Here is a 21,870-nt window from a genome sequence, read left to right on the forward strand (position 1 = left end):
GAAATGCATGCCTAAATTTTCATGTAATTTATGAGCATGTAGAATCCCAAAAATTCAATCGCTAAATCTATAACATGAACTTTAGTGTCTTCATCCAAACTAAATTAAGACCATGATGTAATTTTTGTAAACGCTCATGGGAATTATATGAAAATTAAGCAGCTGCGGGTAGAAGCTAGTCTAAACTGATTGTTTGTAATATTTCGAAAGAATTTAATATTATTAGTATTGCTGCTATATTATTGACGAGTAACAAAGCACGACACGACGCAACGCTACATGTTAGTATCGGAAGCGTATTCTCTCAATGACACATCCAGCGTGCTGTCTCGGTGTGAATTGATCCTAAAGGCTAGTAGAAGATAAGATGGATGCGAACCTGTAACGCGATTCTCGCGAGCATGTCGGCCATTGCACGGCCGGTCTGGTCGACCATGCCGCGCAGCACGCCGCCCGGCCGGCTCAGCAATATGTGCGGGTGGTCGAACTCCACCATCTGCCCCGCGTCCATTACCAACACCTGCAAGAGACATCAGTGTAGACAACCGCCATTTTTTTTTCTTCTCTCCTATTTGACTCCGGCCACGACAACGCTGGCGATGGGCAGGAACAGTGCGGTTTGGACGAACGGCGCCAGGAAGCAGCGGCGACCGCAGTGTGTCGTCATAGTGGAAAGCGGGCCGTGAAATTACAAGTTGTACAGATAGTTCAACTCATCTGTGCGCGCGGCGCTATGTGTATTTACAGGTTTACTCATGTTTCGGCGAATAACGTTTGGCAACCTATTTCATTTCGCAACTATTAATTTCACAACTGTTTAATATTTCTGAAACAGTCAATATTTTAGATTTTTTAATAAACTAACCTATCCTAAAGGGTTCTACACGATGGCTCTGAAATAAATCCTGAAATATATACAGTTTTAGAGTTTGCGTAGTGAAAAGTTGCGAAATGAAACAGGTTGCCAAACGTTACGTTGCGAAAAGGCAGTAGGTATTCGGTATTTACATCAAGTATGCTTGTAATTATACATCTTTAATTTGTGTGGCAGTGATGCGGCCATTCGCTCGCGTCACTGCCACTCAAATTAAACATGTATAATTACAAGCGCACAAACACATGTATTATTATTATTATTATTACCTAAAATTCCCCAAACTATTGGACACCGGCATCAGAACCAAATAAAATCAGATGAATGTAATTTATTCTCTAAAATGAACATTTTGTTACACTTATGAGTTAAGGCCGGGTTTCCCAGGATTAGCGGTGCCGTCACACAGAGGCCGCAACAAAGCGGTGAATGAAGTCACCAGAACGTTGTTCATGTAAACAAAATTGCGTGGTTTCCTAGAGAGCGATAATTGGCACCGCTCTCTAGGAAACCGCGCCATTCCGCCCACATAGACAACGTTCTAGTGACGTCTTTTACCGCCCCATCACGGCCCCTACATGGCGGCACCTCGGAAACCAAAGCTTTGTCTATTAATTTCCAGCTAATTTACCTTATCTGAGTCCATGACAGTATGTAAGCGGTGAGCAATAGTAAGTACTGTGCAGTCCGCAAATTTATTTCTTATTGTCGTTTGTATCAGCGCATCAGTCCTGAAAAAGGAATTATTTTTATTATTTGGTGAAAAACAATTATGAAGTTGTGATGTCAGTTCATAGGAAATTGCACATGTGTAATGTGTCACTGGTGTTATAAATAAATTATTGTCTTTCTTTTTTTCTTTCATATTAGGCATGTCAAGTCAAGTGTGGGTGGAACTAACAATATGATAAAACGACAAACTAGCCGACGGATCAAAATAACTCATAAGCTTAAATACATCTTTTCTCGTACTTCACATCGATAATATGATAGTTGACAGCAAAAAAAAAATAACTCCAAGACGCTATTAAGAAATAGAAGGGTTTCTGTGACAGGCTTGTTGGCGGCAGTATCGTGCAGGACAGTATTTCAAGAAACTCTCATTCGGGACTGGCTGGGTGAACAAACACCTTAGGCCTCATTTCTTTTAAATAGAACAAATGCATTCCCAAGTATATTATGTTCACTCGTCAGCGCTTTTAAAACGCGGCGCTTTTTGTCGAACAATGTTGAATTTTTCACGTTGAGCGGTGGGCGATAAGTCGGTTTTGTAACGCGACGCTTTACACTCGTGCGAATTGAGCCTTATTTAACACACTTTGAATCACTATCGTTTTCACCACTTCTTTCTATCAAGCGGTATAAGACGAGGGTAGAAAGAGGGCATGCAGTCAGCGCGTTAGACAATACGTTATGAGGTCTTTAGACTCACTGGGGGTCGACGTTGGCAGTGGCCTCGTCGAGCACGAGCAGCCGGTTGCGGCGCACGACGGCGCGCGCGAGGCACACGAGCTGCCGCTGCCCCACGGAGAAGTTGCCGCCGCCTTCAGACATGTGCGAGCTCAGACCCGCCGCCAGCTCCATCACCGCCTCTTTCAGCTCCACCTGCACAAGACCACCAGATTATATCCAGGGGGCTACTACGAAATTCGAAAATCGAAGTTCGTGTCGTACCGTCCCTCTCACTCTCTTATATTAGCGTCAGCGGGACGGCAAGATACAAACTTCGAATTTTGCACTTCGTTGTATAGGGTTAGGGCAGAATGAATGCGTAAACCCTATAACAGACTACCTAGATACTGTTTAGATGAGACCAGTGATTTCAACCTTTTTTTTGGAATTTATCCCTGATTGGGTAGTTTACTGGATAAAAAATAGTAGATTGTACAACAAGAGCATAAAACGAGCCATTTCACCTAAGATTTTCAAATAGACACGTCGAGGTGAAAATGGGTTTAATGCTCGAGTTTTACACTGCTTTTCATTTCGATGGCGAGGAAATGGAATAGCAATAGTGAAAAGAATTGTTCACTTACTGGGTACCTTTTATTTTTCATGCATTGCTACATAATTTTTTTTTTTTTAGTTTTTATTGATTTATTTGATTGATTTTTAGTTTTACGTAAAATAAAAATTATATAGAAACTTTTTTGTTTGTGGCTGTTGACACCTGATCACCTTGGTCTTAGACGAAGATTTTACTTTATGCACTCTAGTCTAGAGCATAAAAAGTAATTTTATGTCGCCTAGATCCAGCATACTCGTAAACGCCAACTTTACGAGCATGAGATGTGAAAAACTATTTAGTCCGTCCGTTAGATTATCAGAAACACTTGGTCACTTTTTTTTTCATTTGTCAATCAAACAAAAAATTATAAACATGAAGCGCGTCAAAATTCGAGTGGTGGCCCGTGACGTCACGTGGAACTTTAACTGGCTATATCTTCATAATTTTTTGTCCAATATTTTCTGATACCTAATCTAACTGACGGATTAATCAGCCACAAAAAATATGAAGCTATAGCCCGTTAAAGTGCCGCGTGACGTCACGTGCCGCCACTCTCGAACTCTAATTAAAAAAAATTACGACACTTACTGATTGTAGTTACATTTACCCCTTATAATATGTACAGTCAAGTGCAAAGATATCGAAACGGCCAAAGTTACAAAAATATGTATTGTATACACGACCTTAAGGTTAAGTATATATGTAGTCGTGTACACATATTTTTGTAACTTTGGCCGTGTCGATATCTTTGCACTTGACTGTACAGTGTGATTCTTTCGCCGCCTTTGTACCCACGATGTCCGATGGCATCTTATTAGTTACCCCTCACGAAAGACTATTTACCCTTTTGGAGGTAATTTCCGCACAGGTTCGGATCCAATGGATTAGACTAACAAATTTCAACCCGTTTGGGTAACAAACGTGCGATCGTTGCAGGTTAAATAACATCAAAAAACCAGTTACCTCTTCGAGCGCTCTCCACAGCACGTGGTCTGGGTACTCGTCGAAGGGATCGAGATTGTGGCGCATAGTGCCGGAGAACAGCACCGGCTCTTGCGGAATAATCGAGATCTGGCTCCGCAGCTCGTGGAGCCCCAGCGCAGACGTCTCACGCCCGTCGATTATGATCTCGCCTTCCACCTTTGCCAGCCTACAACCAAATTGCTACGTGAACTAGGTAATTCTACCATATGTTTTGTACGTAATCGTAATATTTGATCACGGGACAAATGCACAAAACGTGCCATTTTACCCGAGAAGAGTTCCTCGTTCATGAGCACAAGATTTTAAAAGGGTATTTTTATTTATTTTTCCATGTGAACATTTAGTAGTTATATTATCACTAATCAGACTGATTTTTATACCGATAATCGACTGCCTTCAAGTCCTTCATTGAATTAAAATTAATAGTATAAAACGATCTTGCAATATTATGACTGAAAGCAAACTTCTGTTTACGTTCATCGATAAGGTATATTTGACCTAGAATACCAGTATCAAAAGGTTTTAAATCGAAAGGCGGCTACTGTTAAGCTTACCTGAACAGAGCATTGATGAGCGAGGACTTGCCAGCGCCGGTCCTGCCGACTATGCCGACCTTCTCTCGCGGCAGAATTATAAGCGATAGATCACGCAGCACGGGTGGCTCGCCAGGTGCATAGTACAAAGACATGTGCCTAAACTCTACGCGACCCTCCGCCGGCCAAGACGGGGGCGGCCGCTTGCCCTCCGGCGACTGTAGTGGAGGCTCCGACTCGATCTTAGAGTATTCGTCTATCCTGGACACACAAAAACAAGAAATAGATCAAATGCAGATACACACAGATATACTGCAAAATGCTAACAGGAAAACTTGTTACTAGTTTATTTAAATAACTAGTTTTGGATTATTTTACCTTTCGACGCTCGTCATTTGGTTCTCGAGCTCAGTAGACTGCCTCATGCCCCACTGGAACATACCAGTCAAGCTAATGGCCTGAGTTATAGCGAGACCTACGTTGCCGCCACTAACCTCTATAGAAAAAATAAAAAATAATTACAAAACGGACATTTTATCAAATTAGTTGACTTGCCACATTTTCACCTGACCAAGGCTATTTTAATACAGAATCAAACTAAAACCAAACTGCAGAAAGAGTAGAAAGAAGCTCCACAAAGATCCTTCCTAAAAGGTATGTCTATGAATAATCAGTCAATCAGTAATAACTGCGGGAGATCGTATAATGTAAGTGGGTCGTATATAGGTAGGTTGTATTTACTTGCGTCAATTTAACATGAAATAGTACTTATCAACGTCACTACAACTTTGACGTAAGATTTATGAGAATTATTCCTTTCTTGAACGTAAAATATCGAGCTGGGAACCAATTGTTTGTGAAATAGTTATCAATAAAATGACCACTATACCTTGTCCAAGCACGAGGAAGCTGAGCGTGACGATGGCAATATAGACCACACATACGAGGTCCAACCAAAAGCCGAACGCACGCGATGTTGCGATGAACAAGTACCTGGGAAATGCAATGAAAGACAGTAAAATTTGTTATATTTATGTAAACATATTGTTAGTCACGTGCAATTTAAAAATAAAATTACCAAGCCGAACTGTGCAAGTCCTGGTGGTTGTCGAATTCACGAACCAGCGCTTCCTGCGCGCCGAATGCACGGATTGTCGTAATGCCTTGAAGCGACGCGTTCAGATGAGAGAAAACCGGGCTGCGAGCTGTGGAAAACACATCCACTGTAGATTGTTCTCGACTCACTCACTAATGAGCTATTCCTCGTTGTTTTGCGGTATCGATGATACATCTCAAAAGTCACAAACATTACTGACATTCACACTGGCATACACCTCAAATTGGAAAAATGTATCTGCGAAGATTTATGCACAATTTGTAAAGAGCCTAAATCGTGGTTTTGAGTACTGGCCCTAATAGTATGGAAGGTACAACAAAGTACAAGAGGCTGCTTTCGCGTACTACGAGTAGGTACCTACATAGGAATTTAGATTGAGAATTATTTAGTCCCCTATACAATTCATCAGATCCTAAAACAATTTTCGGGTTTCTGATTTTACATGAGAGCCGGAGTCAGGTACATCAAAATTGTCATGCCATTATGGCACTCACTATCCGTACGTCCGTTATATAACAATATCACTTTCTGAAGTAGCCGCATGAATATGGACTTCGCTTTCATAACAAGACTTGAAAATACAAGTCTTATTTTATGTGAACTGAATTCTAATTCATAAAACCAAAGCGTAAATATAAATCCCTAATGTTTTCAGATATCACGAGTGTATAGCGGGGGGGCTGCGAGAGATGACTCACTCACACCCTCGAGGCGCTTTATGCTGCGCGAGGAGGCGAGATAGAAGATACGCAGGCCGTAGAACACGAGACCGATCAGCAGCGTCGGCAACAGCAGCCAGTAGTTTACCACGGCCACGACGACAACTATACCGGTCAGCGAGAGGCCGATCTGAAACAAAACAACGTTCACGTTAAAGCTTTGTTCAAACTGTCACACATTTGACTACGACATATTTCTAAAAGGGTTTCTTTCAAGATACGGACGGACCTCGCTATTACAGACGATACATCGTATGTGGAAACATTATTGTGATATAATTCCATTTTTTTGGAACTATGGCCCAAGCCCTCTTGTTCTGAAAGGAGGCCTGTGCCCAGCAGTGGGACGTATATAGGCTGGGATGAATGAATGAATGAATTCCATTTTTTTACATTTACATTAGAAGTTCAAGGTTCAAAGTATAGTAGTAAACTAGGAGTAAATTTTCATAAACAACACGTACCTGTAATACGTCGAGCAGAGCTGCGGGCAACACCTCGTCCACAGCGCCCATATCCTTAGAAAACCTGGAAGAAAACAATCAAATATATCATTGATTATATCTAATACCTTTAAACGAGCAATTCTTGTATATATATAATCTGAATGTCAGAAACGGCTCCAACGATTTCGATGAAATTTGCTATGTAGGGGTTTTCGGGGATGAAAAATCGATCTAGCTTCGTTTTATCTCTGGGAAAACGCTTGGTACCGAGTTTTAGCCCGAACGGAGCTCGGTCGCCCAGGTACTTCTATTTCTATCTGAACCATAGAAAGCAGCGATACTTTTGTAAGAAATTTCACGGATTCTCCATGGAGTGACAATGGGGACTTTCTGACAGGTGGAATACCGCTAGATGGCATTAGTATCATGACATGAGGTCCGTCTGACATTTGTCACGTTTGGGACAAGCAAGACTGTAACGGACTTCTAGTCAATGGTGCCATCTAGTTACCCATACCATACATACATATAGTTTAATGGGGGAATTTAATTATTTAAGACACCAGGTGACGTTGTTTTGTTTACATTTAGTTAATTACCTAAACCTTTCAAGTATAGCGTGTGAACAGGAACTACTAAAGTTAATCAAACCTGTTGAGAATACGGCCGGATGGGTTGACGTGGAAGAACCGCATGGGCGCGCGCGTTATCGCAGAAAACATCTTGTTGTGGAGACGCGTCGACGCTCGCATGGCCATAGAGAAAAACATGAACGAACGGAGCAGCGAGATCACCACGAGCGCCACCACCATGCCTGGAATACATTCCTACGTTTAGCAGGGCAGTTGTTGCTGCGTTTGTTAAAAAAAAACCACTGGATATAGGCCATCCAATTACGTCACAATTTGAGAGGGAGTATATAAGACATCATAATTTGTATGGCTTATTTTATGATTGGCCCCATTTCACATATCAAATCTAATCAAATAATTTATTGCGTATTTGTTCTTTTACAATGTTTGTTGTACAACAAGAGCATAAAACGAGCCATTTCACCCGAGGCGTTCATATAGCCGGTACGGCGAGAGCGGATAGGCACGTCGAGGGGTGCTCGAGTTTTACACCACTTTTCACTTCGATTGAGAGGAAATTAAATAGTAACAGTGGAAACCATTGTTCACTTGCTATGTACCTTTTATTTTTCATAGATTGCTACATAATTATATTTTTTTAGTTTTATTGATTTATTTTGATTGATTTGATTGTTTTTTTAATTATCAAAAAATATATAGAAACTTTTTTGTTTGTGGCTATTGCACCTGATTACCTTGGTCTTAGATGAAGATTTTACTTTATGCACTAGAGCATAAAAAGTCATTTTATGTCGCCTAGATCCAGCATAAATACGAACTTTACGAGCATGAGAAGTGAAAAATATATTATTATAGCATAGCATATAGTCCCTAAACGATTATCCTGAATGCGTTCTAAAGTTTCTCTGTACTTTAAAATACTACTGTGTAGCAAAACGGAGAGGTCTGCAAGTCTGCAAGCAGTTCTAGTTGTCACTTTGATCACATAAATATAACTCCGGTGCACATTTACGCTATAAGGGAGAAAGTCTGCTTCCTAAAGTTCGTTTACTTACCGGTATAGATGTAAATGCATTCATATCGACTGATTAGCGAGTTCTCGTAATGTACATCATCGAGCATGGACTGAGTGACGTTTTGTATCGCTTCGAGTGTGGCAGGCGGGTTGCTACCAATCCGATTCATCAATTCTTGGGGCTGTTTCTCTTCTAAATTTACCCTGAAACCAAGACTCATGTGTTCAGCAACCTATTGTGAATCATTCTGAATTATTATGTACCAGCTTTTGCCCGTGGCTTCGCCCGCGTGGAATTCGGTTATCGCGCTCTGTTTCCTCGGAAACTGTGCATTTTTCCGGGATAAAAAGTAGCCTATGTCACTCTCTGGCCCATAAACTATCTCTATGCCAAAAATCACGTCGATCCGTATTGTGATACCTTTAACGACAAACTTATGCCAAAAAAGCAAATTTAATGCCAAATTCAGACGGCAACTGCAAGGCATTCGGTAAAAATGCTAGCATGCTAGTATTACACCACGTACATACGTTTTCAGTTAAAGAATATCAAGAACTATAATTACCAATAACTGGTCCACCAGTCCGAGCCGGAGCCGAAGACTTGCGCTAGTATCGCTATAGCTACCATCAGCGTGACCACGAGCGAATGCCCGCTGGCCGACAGATACGCTCCGTACACTTGTGCGGAGACCGCGCCCGCTGATTTCATCTCAGCCTCTTCCCGACCTCCTTCCGGAGGCGCCGTGGCCGTCAAGTTGTCCACTGAACTCAGCTATAGTAAAGTATAGAAAACACATGGCTTATAAAACTGCACATGCTCGTAAGAAAAAAAATGGATTTCAACAATTCACTTAAGCTTATATTTTTATCTAAATGGTTGTCTGGAAATGATTGTTTTAAGCGATAAGACCGCTTATTGTTCACCCTAGTTTTTGTTTTTGTTGATACACTGTACTCATTTGAGGTTCTCATTTAAAATATTTATTTTATATATTGTAAATCCTATAAGTAAAGAAAGTACAGTTAGATCAACATTAATTTCCAAATACTGACGATAGGTACCAACTTTTTTACCCTCTACTACGATTTCGGCCTATATACATCCCACTGCAGGGCACAGCACTCCTTACAGAATGAGAGCGCTTGAGCCATAGTTCCCACGCGGGCCCAGTGCGGATTGGGAACAGCAATGAATTTCTTCGCAGGTGTGAGCAGTATGTTAAATTACAATTAATGCAATTTGCGATTTGCGGCCCATGATCGAACCTACGACCCTCTTTTTGACAAGCCATAAGTCATACTCAGGTTACCAAGCTCACCCTCGCCCTCTGGCTTATCAAGTTAAAAAATACCATAGCCTTACGTTTTTTGCAAAAAATAAGCGATTACCGTCGCAATTAAAATTAAACCTTATAGATTTTGAGCTATCTACTAATTCAGATAACGTACCGAGTGTATGCTCATCTGTCGTATGCGGAAGCTGCCGTGGGGCGATTCTTCGAGATCGGCCGCCGCGGGCTCCGTGGTCGGACGCTCCTCCTCCTCGCCGCGAGCAAGCAGGGACGCGAAGTCCAGCCCCGACGCACTCAGCGTCTCGAAACTTCCGGCAGCTGCTATCGTGCCGTTCTTCAGGATTATTATCTGGGTAAGAAATAGTAGTTTATGCAACTGTTACGTAATAAGAGTCCTTAAAACACGAGTGTGGTTTTAAGACCTAATTATGTACAGTTGCATACATTACTTTATCTACATACATAAACTATAAGTACTCTTAAGGTGGGTACAGTCAGAAACCGATGAAAAATTACCCGCATTGCATTACTGACTTGTTCTACCAGTAACATTATATTCATAGGTGTTAAATTAAAACAGATAAAGAAATTATTTTTACAACACGGCAAAAAAAAACAAGAAACAAAATGCTAACAGTAGTGGCGGCCGGATAAATCTCTGTCAAGAATGTTTCTTTAAGACACAGACAAATCAATTAAGTTCTGTGCCGCATCAAAAGCGCGATGAAAAACTTCGGGTTCTTCGGGCTCGCGTAAACCGTTGGATCTGGCATTAGATAAGGCAGTGAAATTACGCGAAATTAGTGGTCTTCATGTACTTTGTATTTGTATGTACACACACACGCACGCATGCACGCGCGCGAACTCACACACACACACACGCACGCACGCACGCACGCACGCACATGCATCTCGCATTCATAAATATGTTATTACTTTTAACCTCGTGAGGCCCACACCAAATATTTGATCATTAGACTTGGAAACTTAATGTCAATTAGTGAAGTTTGACATTAGCTTTGACGTACATATGTCCTAAATTGAGGACGTTGGGCCTTACGAGGTTAAGCCACGTTGTACATGCACTTACTTGGTCGACGTCACGCAGGAAGGTGAGCTGGTGCGTGACGAGCACGCGCGTGGCGTTGCGAAGGTACCCGACCAGGCAGGACTCGAACAAGTGCCGGCCCACGTGGGCGTCCACCGCCGACAGCGGGTCGTCCAGTAAATAGATGTCCGCGCGCTTGTACACCGCGCGAGCGAGCGAGATGCGCGCGCGTTGACCTGCACATTTCATTATTACAAATACGACCGGCGAAAGCTATAATCTGACACTCTTTGACTTAACTACGGAAATGGCCGAAGTCCCGCCGCGGTTTATACCAAAAGCAATGTCGCCTCGACTGAATACATGGCAACAAACAACGTACGCAATATGACATCCTTAGAAAAATCAAACTTGATTTTTTCGTAACGGAACCCTATCTTGGGCGTGTCCGAAACCCTCTTGGCCGGTTTTATTTTAAATTAAAAGTAGAGTACAAATTAAAATAAAAAACCCTAGCACAGAAGCGAACCAACACGCACACAAATAAGACTGTCAATTGTTTATCCAAACAAACAGTATGTAAACTTGAAGAAAAAAATACAAAGAAAAGTTAACCTCCGCTGAGACTGACGCCTCGCTCGCCGACGACGGTCTTGTCTCCGTGCGGGAGCAGCGAAAAGTCGCGGTCGAGCGCGCAGCGGCGAACTACGGTGTTGTAGCGCGGTCGGTCCATCGGTTGCCCGAACAAGATATTCTGCCGGACGCTCCCTGTGAACAAACTAGAGTTATCAACTTATCACACAAGGAGTAGCGGAATAAAACGAGTTTCTACGATTTTCAGTGTTTGATCTGATCAATCAGCGCAACACACAAACATCTGTTTGGCATAAGGTAAAAATAACGGGAACTTAATAGATTGGTGAAACAAACCCTTAGGTTTAGCACTACGATTAAACGCGAGCAGTTTTAGTGCACCACGTAGTTTTCTCAAGCAATACTCTGAAGAAGGACGGTGCTAAAAACCGTCCGCGTTTAATCGCTGAACGTGCTATTTTACTTGTCACATTATATTATATTTATTATTATTATTTTATTTGTTTTATACCGGCAAACAGCCAGGGCTCCTGGCTGGCGTAGGAGACGGTGCCGCCGACGTGCACGGAGCCCGCCACGAGCGGCAGCTCGCGCAGCAACACGTGCAACAGCGACGACTTGCCTGCGCCCACCGGCCCGATCACCGCGATCAACCTGAAACAACATCTTGTTAAACGACGACTGCCATTGTAACCCGTACGCTATGGCGTGCATTGACTAGGGAGCAGGGTAGGAAGCGCAAGTGCCAACCCAAGAATAGACCCAATGCCCGCAGGGGTAAGGACGCAATGCGTCTCAACTGCTATATCCCGTGTGTGACATAAGACAGGGCCATCTCAACGCTTCACGGCCTATCTCATATACGGTACGATCTAAGGCCGAACTGAAATACATCAGCTAAATCAGTCTCCCAAACTCGTTATTCCTAATATTCACATTTTTTCCTTAGGTTAGGCAACTATATTTATTATTAGATTATATATGGTAAAATAAATGAATAAATAATGTTTAAATAGTATTGTATTGTATTGTAAAACTCTTTATTGTACATAAAAACACATGAAAATAACAGAACACAGGACAATAAGATGTACAAAGGCGAACTTATCCCTTAAAGGGATCTCTTCCAGTCAACCTTTGAACGATTGACAGGATATCAGACACAAGAAAAGACTACGAGTACAATGAAAAGATAAAAGAAACGAACTTTCAAATTAACTCAAATAATTCATTATAAATACACATACATGCATATATGCACACACACTATACATACACACACTACACATATATACACACTAATGCATAATAATAAAGTCATAAACTAATACATATCAAGACAAATAAACTAAATGTAATAAACATATACACCACACATACACAAAACACAACACTGCCTCTTTAAGATTTTACGAAGAACTGTAAAGCCAGTACGCCCTTAAGCGATTCCGTAAGGTGGCAACCGACTGTGCCGGCCTGATATCCCCTGGCAACCAATGCCACAGACTCACGGCGTGCACGGAGAAGGATTTAGAGTAGGATTTGGATTTGGAGACTGGAAAAGCGAGAGAAAGATTACTACTCGACCGCAACCAATTTCCAGACCCAACAGCCAAGTAACTGAACCTTTCTGAAAGGTAGGTAGGGGACTGAGGCTTAAAAAGGACATTGAAGAGCAACGACAGGATGTGAATATTACGTCGATGACGAATTAGCAACCACTTCAGCTGAGTGCGAGAATAGTAACCTAACATGGCCTTAAAGAAAAGAAAAAAGGGAGAAAACGCTAGGTACAAGTAATAACGGCGCAGCCTCTCCTAAAAGCATTTAGACGGCACTCGAGCGGCGCAACTCTTCTAACGTGGTACATTTCTTTATAGTGTAATTCTCAATTGTAAGAGAGATTGTTCAACATGAAATAAAAACAGCATGTTTTATACACACGATAGTGCTTACGGCGGTCAGTGTCGAATCTCATTTAAATTTGCGCCAACATCGGGTTGTAACGCGACATTTTACAAGCTCTCGTGCGCGTTGGGCGCCCAATAGTACATTGTGTCTTAAGGGCGGTAAATAAGGAATTACGAAAGAGAGTCTATTAGAAGCCCGAAGTCGAAGACTGAGGGCTTTAATGAGTCGATGTTCGTAATTCTAGTACCGCCCGTGCGACATACAATGTTTTTCATCACATTTGCAAGTAAAATTTTATATTTGTAAAAGAAAAAATATAATTCTTCCAAATATTGGCGATACCTGGCTGTGCTCTTGGCAGCGTCGCCCTCCCCCTCCCTCGGCATGCGCCGCAACGTGCGTGTGCATGTGGTGGTGGTCCATGTAGTCCTGCAGCAGCGCGCGCAGCACCATCAGTACGGGCACTGCCTCATTTACCGACCTTGGGCTTCATGGCAAGACAATGTGTACGCGCAATGACTCACTTACCGACCACGGGTTTCATGACAAGCACATTAAGGTCGAGGGCTTTATTTGAGGGGTTGCAACTAAGGTAGCCTGCATGTTACGACACTGTTTACGAGCAAGTGTGATGAAAAGAATCATAAAGACTCGAAGAAACATTATGCCGAGGCGGGCTAAACTGTACTAGCGGCAGCTAGCAGAATATTCAAGGGTCATTACTCGAGCGTTATTTCCGTATTATTTTCAGGGCCACTTTTTTGTTGATATGGTAGGGGATTCTGTTACAGTTCCCAAAAATAATTTATCATGACGTCAAATTCGTCATAAAAAAATGCTACCACGAAAATGAGGCGGTTGAAACGCTCGAATGACTCTCCGCTCCACCAACCCGAATTTGCCTTGCTGCGTTGAGCCGCGTCGTGTCGCTGTAATTTGGTTAATTTATAGAAATAATATGTGGCCACAGAGGTGGGCTTTGGCTCTCCCCTGGCTAGTGGAGTTTGACCTTTGTCGTTAGAATCCGTCGTTCAGACTAATCGAAGCCATGAATAGTTTATCAATATCGTCCCACATTCCAACACACAAATCATAGTTTGTACCTGGATTGCGACGGTAATTTCACGTAAACGGGCCTTTTATTTCACAAGAGATCTTTAAACTGCCAAGGCACATCGATAATGCAGAGCAAACAACAAAGGATGCTTTTATATTTCGCCGTAGCACAGAGTGCCGTAGACACGGCCACAGTCATGGCTCGAGAAGCGAGATGGATGAAACTATGTGAAGAAACCATGTACATATATCCAACTCATAATTGGAAAGTCTACAGTTTTGCCGTGAATAAAGGTTAGCAATAAAGCCATTGCTTGTACAATAATAATGCTGTGTTACTAATGTGTCAAGAAATGTGAATAAGCAATCTTTAAGTTAAAAGGGCATAATAAATAATTTTAAGCTCTTTACTCTAAACTACCGATTACGCTTGATTTGCGTTGTATTATTGATTTTATTGAACACTAGCTATTGCCCGCGATTTCGTCTGCGAGTAATTCGTTTATCGCGCGCCCGTGGTGACTATGCAATTTTCCAAAATGAAAACTATCCTATGTTGTTGTAGAGATCCCAAATTATCACTAAATGCCTTTCATCATAATCGGTTGAGTACTCTAAGGGACTACCCGGTCGAATGCGCTGTTTTTATATTGCAAGTTCCCTAGACAATATTTTAGCTTGTGTAGAATAGATTCTACGAATTTGACTTTTGAGTTGTGTGTTTTCGGTTATAAAATAAAGTGAACAATTATTAGTGATAGATAAGACACTGTATATTTTTGTTTTAAGTCGTAAGGTTAGAACGAGAAAGGGGAATAAAGGGAATTTGGTTACGCGCCTTAAGCATGAAAGCGTAAGAAACAAATAAACATATGTACAGTCAAGTGCTAAGATATCGATACGGCCAAAGTTACAAAAATATGTATACGCGACCTTAATTTTCGGTGCATAAAAATGTGTATACATATTTTTGTAACTTGACTGAACATATTCACTTTCGCAATTATTATATTAGTAAGGATTGTGTAATTGATAGATATATGCTTTTCAAGTGTGCATTTACGCCACACGAGCGTTTTATCGTTATCTCGTGTTTATTTACCTCTAGCTTTTGCCCGCTGCTTCGTCTGCATCCAGCATGAAGTTCGCACTTACCCGGGATAAAAGTAACCTATGTCAATATTGGGTAGTGTAGCTTTGCATTACTGAAATTATTTTTAAAAACGATTCTACACCCATATCATAAGTCCTCTATAATGCGTTCCAAAACCGTTGACGCGGCTGCGCCTCGTTTCATAAAACCATACTCGTGTTTTAAGGACCCCTATTAAGTAAGAATTTCATAAACTACTATAGTAGTTCCAGACTCGCTTCTTAAACACAGACATACCAAGTTTACCTTTTTATTAATCGTAATTTCACGCGATAAACATTTCTAACTGTATACTTGATTTATGATTTTTATGACGATACTGACTTGCCGGCTTTGATCGTGAGTGACAGGTCTGTGAGCGTGTTTTCGTGATGCGCCGCGATCCACTTGGCTGTGGCGTGTTTGAGCCGAACCCCTCGAGGATCTTCCTCCACGCGAGCAGCTAGCTCGGCGTCTTCCTCTTCGCCTGACTCTAGAGGCGCAACATTTGAACTGCCTGCAAGTAAAATGTTAGTTTTACCTTCTGTTTCATCTCTTTCTACCATCGTCTTATAATGCGTAACAGAAAGAAGTGGTGAAAACGATTGAGATTCCATGCGCGTCAGACAATAAGGCATCTGGTCCTTGATCATTCCAGTTTTATATTTACAAGCAAATATATTTCGCCCTAACGGGTTTTTAGCCCCTTTTACTGGCTACTTGAGAAAATAGAAATGATTTTTGAACCCTTATCAGCTGTACTAGTTAAGTTGTAAGTAGAACAAACAATGTAATCAAATCCAAAAGAATTTCACCCACTTCAAATAGTTCGATTGACTTGAATTTTGGCACGTCATTGGTAGATTAATGATTACTATGAAGTGAAAATAAAAAGGATAATTTAAATTTAAATTCATCACTAAAATCGTTAGGAAAGCTACTCTTACAGACCGAGATTAACGTAAACGTGAAAACAACTTGTAGCCAATTTCTTACCATTTCCTTTAGATTCCTCAATCTTTGTCTCTTTTGAAACGTTTGACTCGTCGGTGAGTTTAGAATCATCCCTCGGAATTTCTAAACCACTCTTGGTTGGAGAGAGAGGAGTGATGTCTTTACTCTCTTTAGTCTCTTCGCCTTTCTTAACTTTAGGTTTCGTGGATGTTTGTATTTCCGAGAGAGTAGGGACCGGTTTACTCGTATCCTCGTACAACATAAAATTTTGAAGCCGTTTTATCGAAACTGAAGCTTCAGCTACTTGAGCGATTCCTAAAAAAATACACAGTTGAACAATAATGTACACAATCTTTATTTAATAATGGTTTTTCATTATTTCAGTTATACTCTTATTATGCTTTTACCGTCGTTATTTACACAAGCGGTCTATGTATTGAGACCACATAACGGGGCAATTCTAATAACCGGGTCTATAGCGCCCATAATGGCCTGGTTTAATTATTTGTCGTACAATACTGCACACGAGGATATTTTTCTACCACTCGCATGTTTCAGGGATACTTTAGAGATATCTCGGGGTTGTTTTGAATATTCAAAGATCATCAGAATCGGCGCTGCGAGCGCAAGAGGGTTAAAATATATGATATTTAATTAACACAAAAGTGAAACTTGTGGCAATGGCATAAAAAAGAATAAAAAAAGAACATTTGAAGAGATGTTTCCGAATCAGTCACCAGATTTCATTGTTCGCCTTTTAAATATTCATTGATTTTCTCAACACATAAAAACTACATTCATTTGAAACACTTCTGAGTAAATATGAAAATAACATGCATCAGTCACTATTCTACAAAAATGTCCATGTGACATTATATACTTTCGTTCAATCCATTCGTGCTGGCTCTTGGGAATCGACCTATACGTTGAACTCTAATGAAGTAGGTACACAGCGTGCAGTGGCGGAGACAGAGAGTAATGGTACTGCTATGTAAACTCATTGGCAGGGATTTCAGTTATGACTGACAGCCTAATTAATAATTAAAATTAAAATTCAAAGGCGAATCTTTGCATTGGGTCTAAATAATTTAGCGCGCTTTATTTTACGTAAAATACTAAGAATTGCATAAATATTCCGCGGCACAGCTAGTGGCGCTGATTGCGACCGGCGGCGGCGCGGCGAGTCGACGCGGCGATAGTGGCGTACATTGTAAATAGCATGACATCTCGCTCGCTCTCGTGGGCTTTTACGGGGCTTGCAAACGCTCTCTTCATACTTAGGAAAACGTTAATTTTGCAAATATCTATGTATAGCTGCATATGTAGCACTTTCTTTGAAATTTTGAATCTGGCTTACGGTGTGAAGTTTGTTGCGTTTGGTTTGGAACGCGCGGGCGAGATGAATAACTTCTAACTAACTTCATGATTGTGTATTTCGAAGCGTAGCGTTGTGATTTGATGCAATCATTTCAATAAATAAATAAGTGCTTAGGTATTCTGGTTTTAGTGCGGTGTAAAGTGCAGTGCCTGTGGGAGAGAATGAGTTCGGAGATGGACCAAATTGTCCCTTGTGTGGACTCCATCTAGTAAGTAATAGCATGCCTTCAGTGCGCTTTGGTAAGCTCGTCCAAACTGAAGATTGAAGTTTACGGCAACAAGGTGGATGTAGGTACTTACATTAAATTATAAAAAATACTAAAACATATCTCTCGGCTTGCCATAGTCTGATACCCTAGGCACGCCACTGAAAAAAGGATCAAATAAAGTACGGTCAAGGACTTTAAATTCATGAGCCACCATGGAATCATTTCACTGTGAACGTCATAGTGATATCGCATTAATTAGGTAACAAGGAAAATCGTAATGACTTTTCCTTTGAAAAGGTTCCATGGTGGTCCTTGAATTAAAGTCCTTGGCCGTAGATATGATTCAAAAGGAGTTTATTTATAAGTTTACAGTACCTTGCGGGAAGAAGACGGTCATGGTCTGGCGCAGGATGTTGTAGAAACTGCTGACGACGAACACCTGTTTGGCGGTGATGACGTTGTTCTCGAGCACGAACGCCAGGATCGAGCAGAACAGGCAGATGCGCGTCGTGAACATTGTGAACGAAGTCAGTACACCGCGGATGTAGGACGTCGCACGAATCTGCTTTATCTCCTGCCTGAACATATTAAATAACGATAACTTACAGATATAGTGCAGTGCATAATCATCGTATTTTATCTGATAAGTTCTTATTTTTAAATTTTGTCGTTTGACACTAAATAATAAAATAAAGTTAAATATTAATGAACATGAAAATGTCACTCATTTAATACAAATATTTGATTGAGACTTTAGGCGCCGTCGTACTTCGATTGCGATCCGACTTTTCTCGATGGAAATAGATTATGCACTATACATATATCCATAGACTTTACCCACGGCTTAGGGCGCGTAAGCTGGGATTTTATTGATTTCTTCTATGAATTCCAAAAAAGTACATCGTAGATTTCATCGTTGCATTTAAAATATGATTTAAATTGTGGGATTTTATTGCTATCCCGTGGCACGAGTATCGGAATAAAAAGTAACCCATGTGTTATTCCAGATATTCAGCTATCTACATACCAAATTTCATCCAAATCTGGTATGCCGTTTACAACGTACAAAACTTAATACTCGCTTAATAGTATTTACATTTAAAAAAATACTGTCTGTTAATGTACTCTTTACAACAGTGTGAGTTGTAGTAATGTAGCTAAGGTTACGTTAGGTACAACTAACGAACAAATAACAAGTCGAAACATTTGAAAACGAAATGTACATACAATACGTATTTCCCCGGCGGTAGAAATTTACCACGCCTGGGAATGCATATCAGTGTTGTCTATGTAGTGATAAAACAGTTCGCTTGGTTTCCAAAGAACGAGGCACAGTACCTGCCCGTGAGCTATTAATACTCGAAGTGTCTGATGGCAAAAGAAACAAAGGAAAGGTTGGTTCCAGTGAATTCTATGGTAAAATGATTCTTTTGCCGTTCATAATTTGTTCGCAGTACAATTACTGAATACACTTAGCTATTGCAGTTCGAATGTTTTTTTGCTGATAACACTTAGAAGACAAAAGGTCGTAGTTTTTCAATCTCAAAGTAAACATTAAAAACGCAGTTGTACCTAAGTCCTACGGTTGAAAGTGTGCAACTTATATTAAACACATAGTCTTAAGAGGTTTTTTTTTTTAAGTTTATATTTGAGAAGGTAACCAATTAATTTGAACGTACTTTCTGGCTTTGGCAACGAGGTCTGCAAAAGGTTTCTCCCAGGTGTACATCTTGATAACTTGAATGCCCGACAAGATCTCATTCATGAGGCGCACTCGCTCGTCCGTACGCAGAGCCGTCTTCAAACGCAGGACTGATGTTCTCTTGCCCAAGTAAGCTGCAAACCACGTGATTATCAAATCGCTGGCAAAACATGTGTGATATTAAGTTAAACTTTTAATCGTTTGTTAGTCGCAAGGTAGGTAGTATACATGACGCTAATAAAGTACATAAGATGCATAGAAAAAACTACACGTTAGTTAGTTCGTGTTGATGTGCAGACATCTAAACATCAAAAACGGAGACATTCATCTAGTCATACTATTACTTAACAAATCGTGTAAAAATCGGTGTCTTTGATGGGACCAAAATGGCCGAAAAATGATTGTAGCTCACTACACTAAGAAGAGCTGGTTTATAAATAAACGACCATGTACAGTAAACTTTGTGTAGAACGCAGTTCAAATAAAAAAACAACAGAACTTGTTAAATAATTATCAAATGAAATAGAGCAATTCGTTCATCACAATATATTTTCAAGTGACAAGCAAAACATGTAAACAAACGTGTCCAGGTAACGACATGACAGCAATAGTCTATGACACACCTCCGCCGTGATTCCCAGGAATTCCTGGAGCCGGGAGTAGCTGGTCAAGGTGGCGTATCCAGGTGCGCCCATCGTCAATGGCAATCTCATAATGTAGGTTTCCGATACGACGGTTTACTGTACCGAACTCCCACTTCTTACCGGTTACTGAGTAGTTCCGTGCCTGGACGCGGCTTCCTAATGTGAACTCTCTGACCTTTGGCCTGGGTTAGGGTACAGGATCTGGTGGCGCTCGAATCTTCGCAGCTAGTCTTGTTCTCACGTCTCTTCCGAACATGAGCATATATGGCGAATCTCCGGAACTGACTGGTGTGGCCCGAAGCAGAGCTTTAACTGTACGAACCTTATCTAAAATGCCACCACTCTCCCCCTCCAATTTGTGTAGAGCTTTTTTAATAATTTGTACGAAGCGTTCAGCTTGTCCGTTAGTTGCCGGATGATATGGGGCAATGGTCTTGTGTACAATATTATTATTCTTTAAGAATATCTCAACTCTTGTGATACAAATTGTCTAGCATTGTCAGAGACCAAGGTGTAAGGCAGGCCAAATGTATCAAATAATTCTTCTAATTTCTTAATGCAGAATGAGCTTGTGGTTGTCTTTGTTGGTATTATCTCAACCCACTTGGAAAAGGCATCCACAACAATCAGAAGTTGATAGCCCATTATAGGCCCTGCGAAATCTATGTGTATTCTTTGCCAAGGGCCTGCCGGGTTCTCCCAGTGATGCAGAGGAGCTTTTGATGGTTCATTCTGCTCTAATCGACATGTTCGACAAGATTTAACTTTGTCATCTATATCTTTATCGATATTTTTCCAAAACACAAAACTCCGTGCAAGTAGTTTCATCTTCAAAATTCCTATATGTCCAGAATGTAGTTCTTCTAAGATTTGTTGCCGTAATTTCTGAGGGATTATTACTCTGGAACCTTTTAGAATACAGTCATTTTGTATTGTTAATTCGTTATCCTTGAATCCTGATTCTCTGAGTGACGTGCCTGACCGGAGCGTTTCCAATAATTTTCGTAACTGTGGGTCTGTTCTTGTTTCTTCGGCAATTATTTCAGGCGAAATGTTTAGTATATTTATCTGTTGTAGTTGAAAAATGTAATGTTGATCAATCTTATTTTCGTTAATTTTCTCAACCGGAAAGCGTGACAGAAAGTCAGCGTTTGCATTCTTTGTAGAAGTTTTATATTCAATAGTGTAGTCGAATCCAGAGAGGAAGTGAGCGTAGTGAAACAATCTCATTGTGCTAATAGTTGGTAATGTCTGATGCGGGTGAAAGATTGACGTTAGGGGCTTGTGATCAGTTATAAGAGTGAATTTACGGCCATAGCAGTAGTGGAAGAATTTTTTAATCCCCAGAAAATTGCTGTCGCTTCCTTGTCTATTTGGCTATATTTTTTTCACTCTCGGTCAAGGATCTAGAAGCGAATGCTATGGGTCGTTCAGAGCCGTCTGGTAGTCTATGGCTCAGAATTGCACCAAGGCCTGTGGGTGTGAAGCATCTGTAGCTAATAATAGAGGTTTGTCTTGGTCGAAATGTATTAGGACCCTTTCACTGAGTATTTCTTTCTTTATTAAATTCATACTTTTTTCACATTTCGCAGTCCAAACAAATTTCGTATGTTTCTTCAAGAGTGCATTCAGAGGACTGGTGATAGATGCAAGATTTGG

The 21,870-nt window shown here is 40.9% G+C and overlaps 1 protein-coding gene across 2 annotated transcripts in view; it reads right to left on the bottom strand.

The window, feature by feature from the left end:
- LOC141428611 (probable multidrug resistance-associated protein lethal(2)03659) overlaps positions 1–21,870 on the bottom strand; it is a 53,632-nt gene that overhangs the window by 1,394 nt on the left and 30,368 nt on the right. The window contains exons 1-21 of one of the 2 annotated variants that reach the window (XM_074088624.1): positions 19,545–19,697; positions 18,241–18,443; positions 16,322–16,594; positions 15,671–15,842; positions 11,738–11,880; positions 11,248–11,400; positions 10,675–10,868; positions 9,742–9,933; positions 8,856–9,064; positions 8,330–8,493; positions 7,333–7,495; positions 6,700–6,763; positions 6,215–6,365; positions 5,478–5,604; positions 5,289–5,392; positions 4,778–4,895; positions 4,421–4,660; positions 3,846–4,032; positions 2,307–2,479; positions 1,506–1,605; positions 380–520 (exon numbers count right to left, since the gene is read on the bottom strand). In XM_074088624.1, the coding sequence (XP_073944725.1) occupies positions 380–520; positions 1,506–1,605; positions 2,307–2,479; positions 3,846–4,032; positions 4,421–4,660; positions 4,778–4,895; positions 5,289–5,392; positions 5,478–5,604; positions 6,215–6,365; positions 6,700–6,763; positions 7,333–7,495; positions 8,330–8,493; positions 8,856–9,064; positions 9,742–9,933; positions 10,675–10,868; positions 11,248–11,400; positions 11,738–11,880; positions 15,671–15,842; positions 16,322–16,594; positions 18,241–18,443; positions 19,545–19,630 (3,357 nt within the window). In that variant the 5' untranslated portion in view covers positions 19,631–19,697. Of the gene's footprint in view, positions 1–379; positions 521–1,505; positions 1,606–2,306; positions 2,480–3,845; positions 4,033–4,420; positions 4,661–4,777; positions 4,896–5,288; positions 5,393–5,477; positions 5,605–6,214; positions 6,366–6,699; positions 6,764–7,332; positions 7,496–8,329; positions 8,494–8,855; positions 9,065–9,741; positions 9,934–10,674; positions 10,869–11,247; positions 11,401–11,737; positions 11,881–15,670; positions 15,843–16,321; positions 16,595–18,240; positions 18,444–19,544; positions 19,698–21,870 lie in introns of those variants that run through there. The other variant, XM_074088617.1, reaches the window with a different exon arrangement.

This window comes from Choristoneura fumiferana, chromosome Z (assembly GCF_025370935.1).
Source record: "Choristoneura fumiferana chromosome Z, NRCan_CFum_1, whole genome shotgun sequence".
In the NCBI taxonomy this organism is placed as follows: Eukaryota; Metazoa; Arthropoda; class Insecta; order Lepidoptera; family Tortricidae; genus Choristoneura; species Choristoneura fumiferana.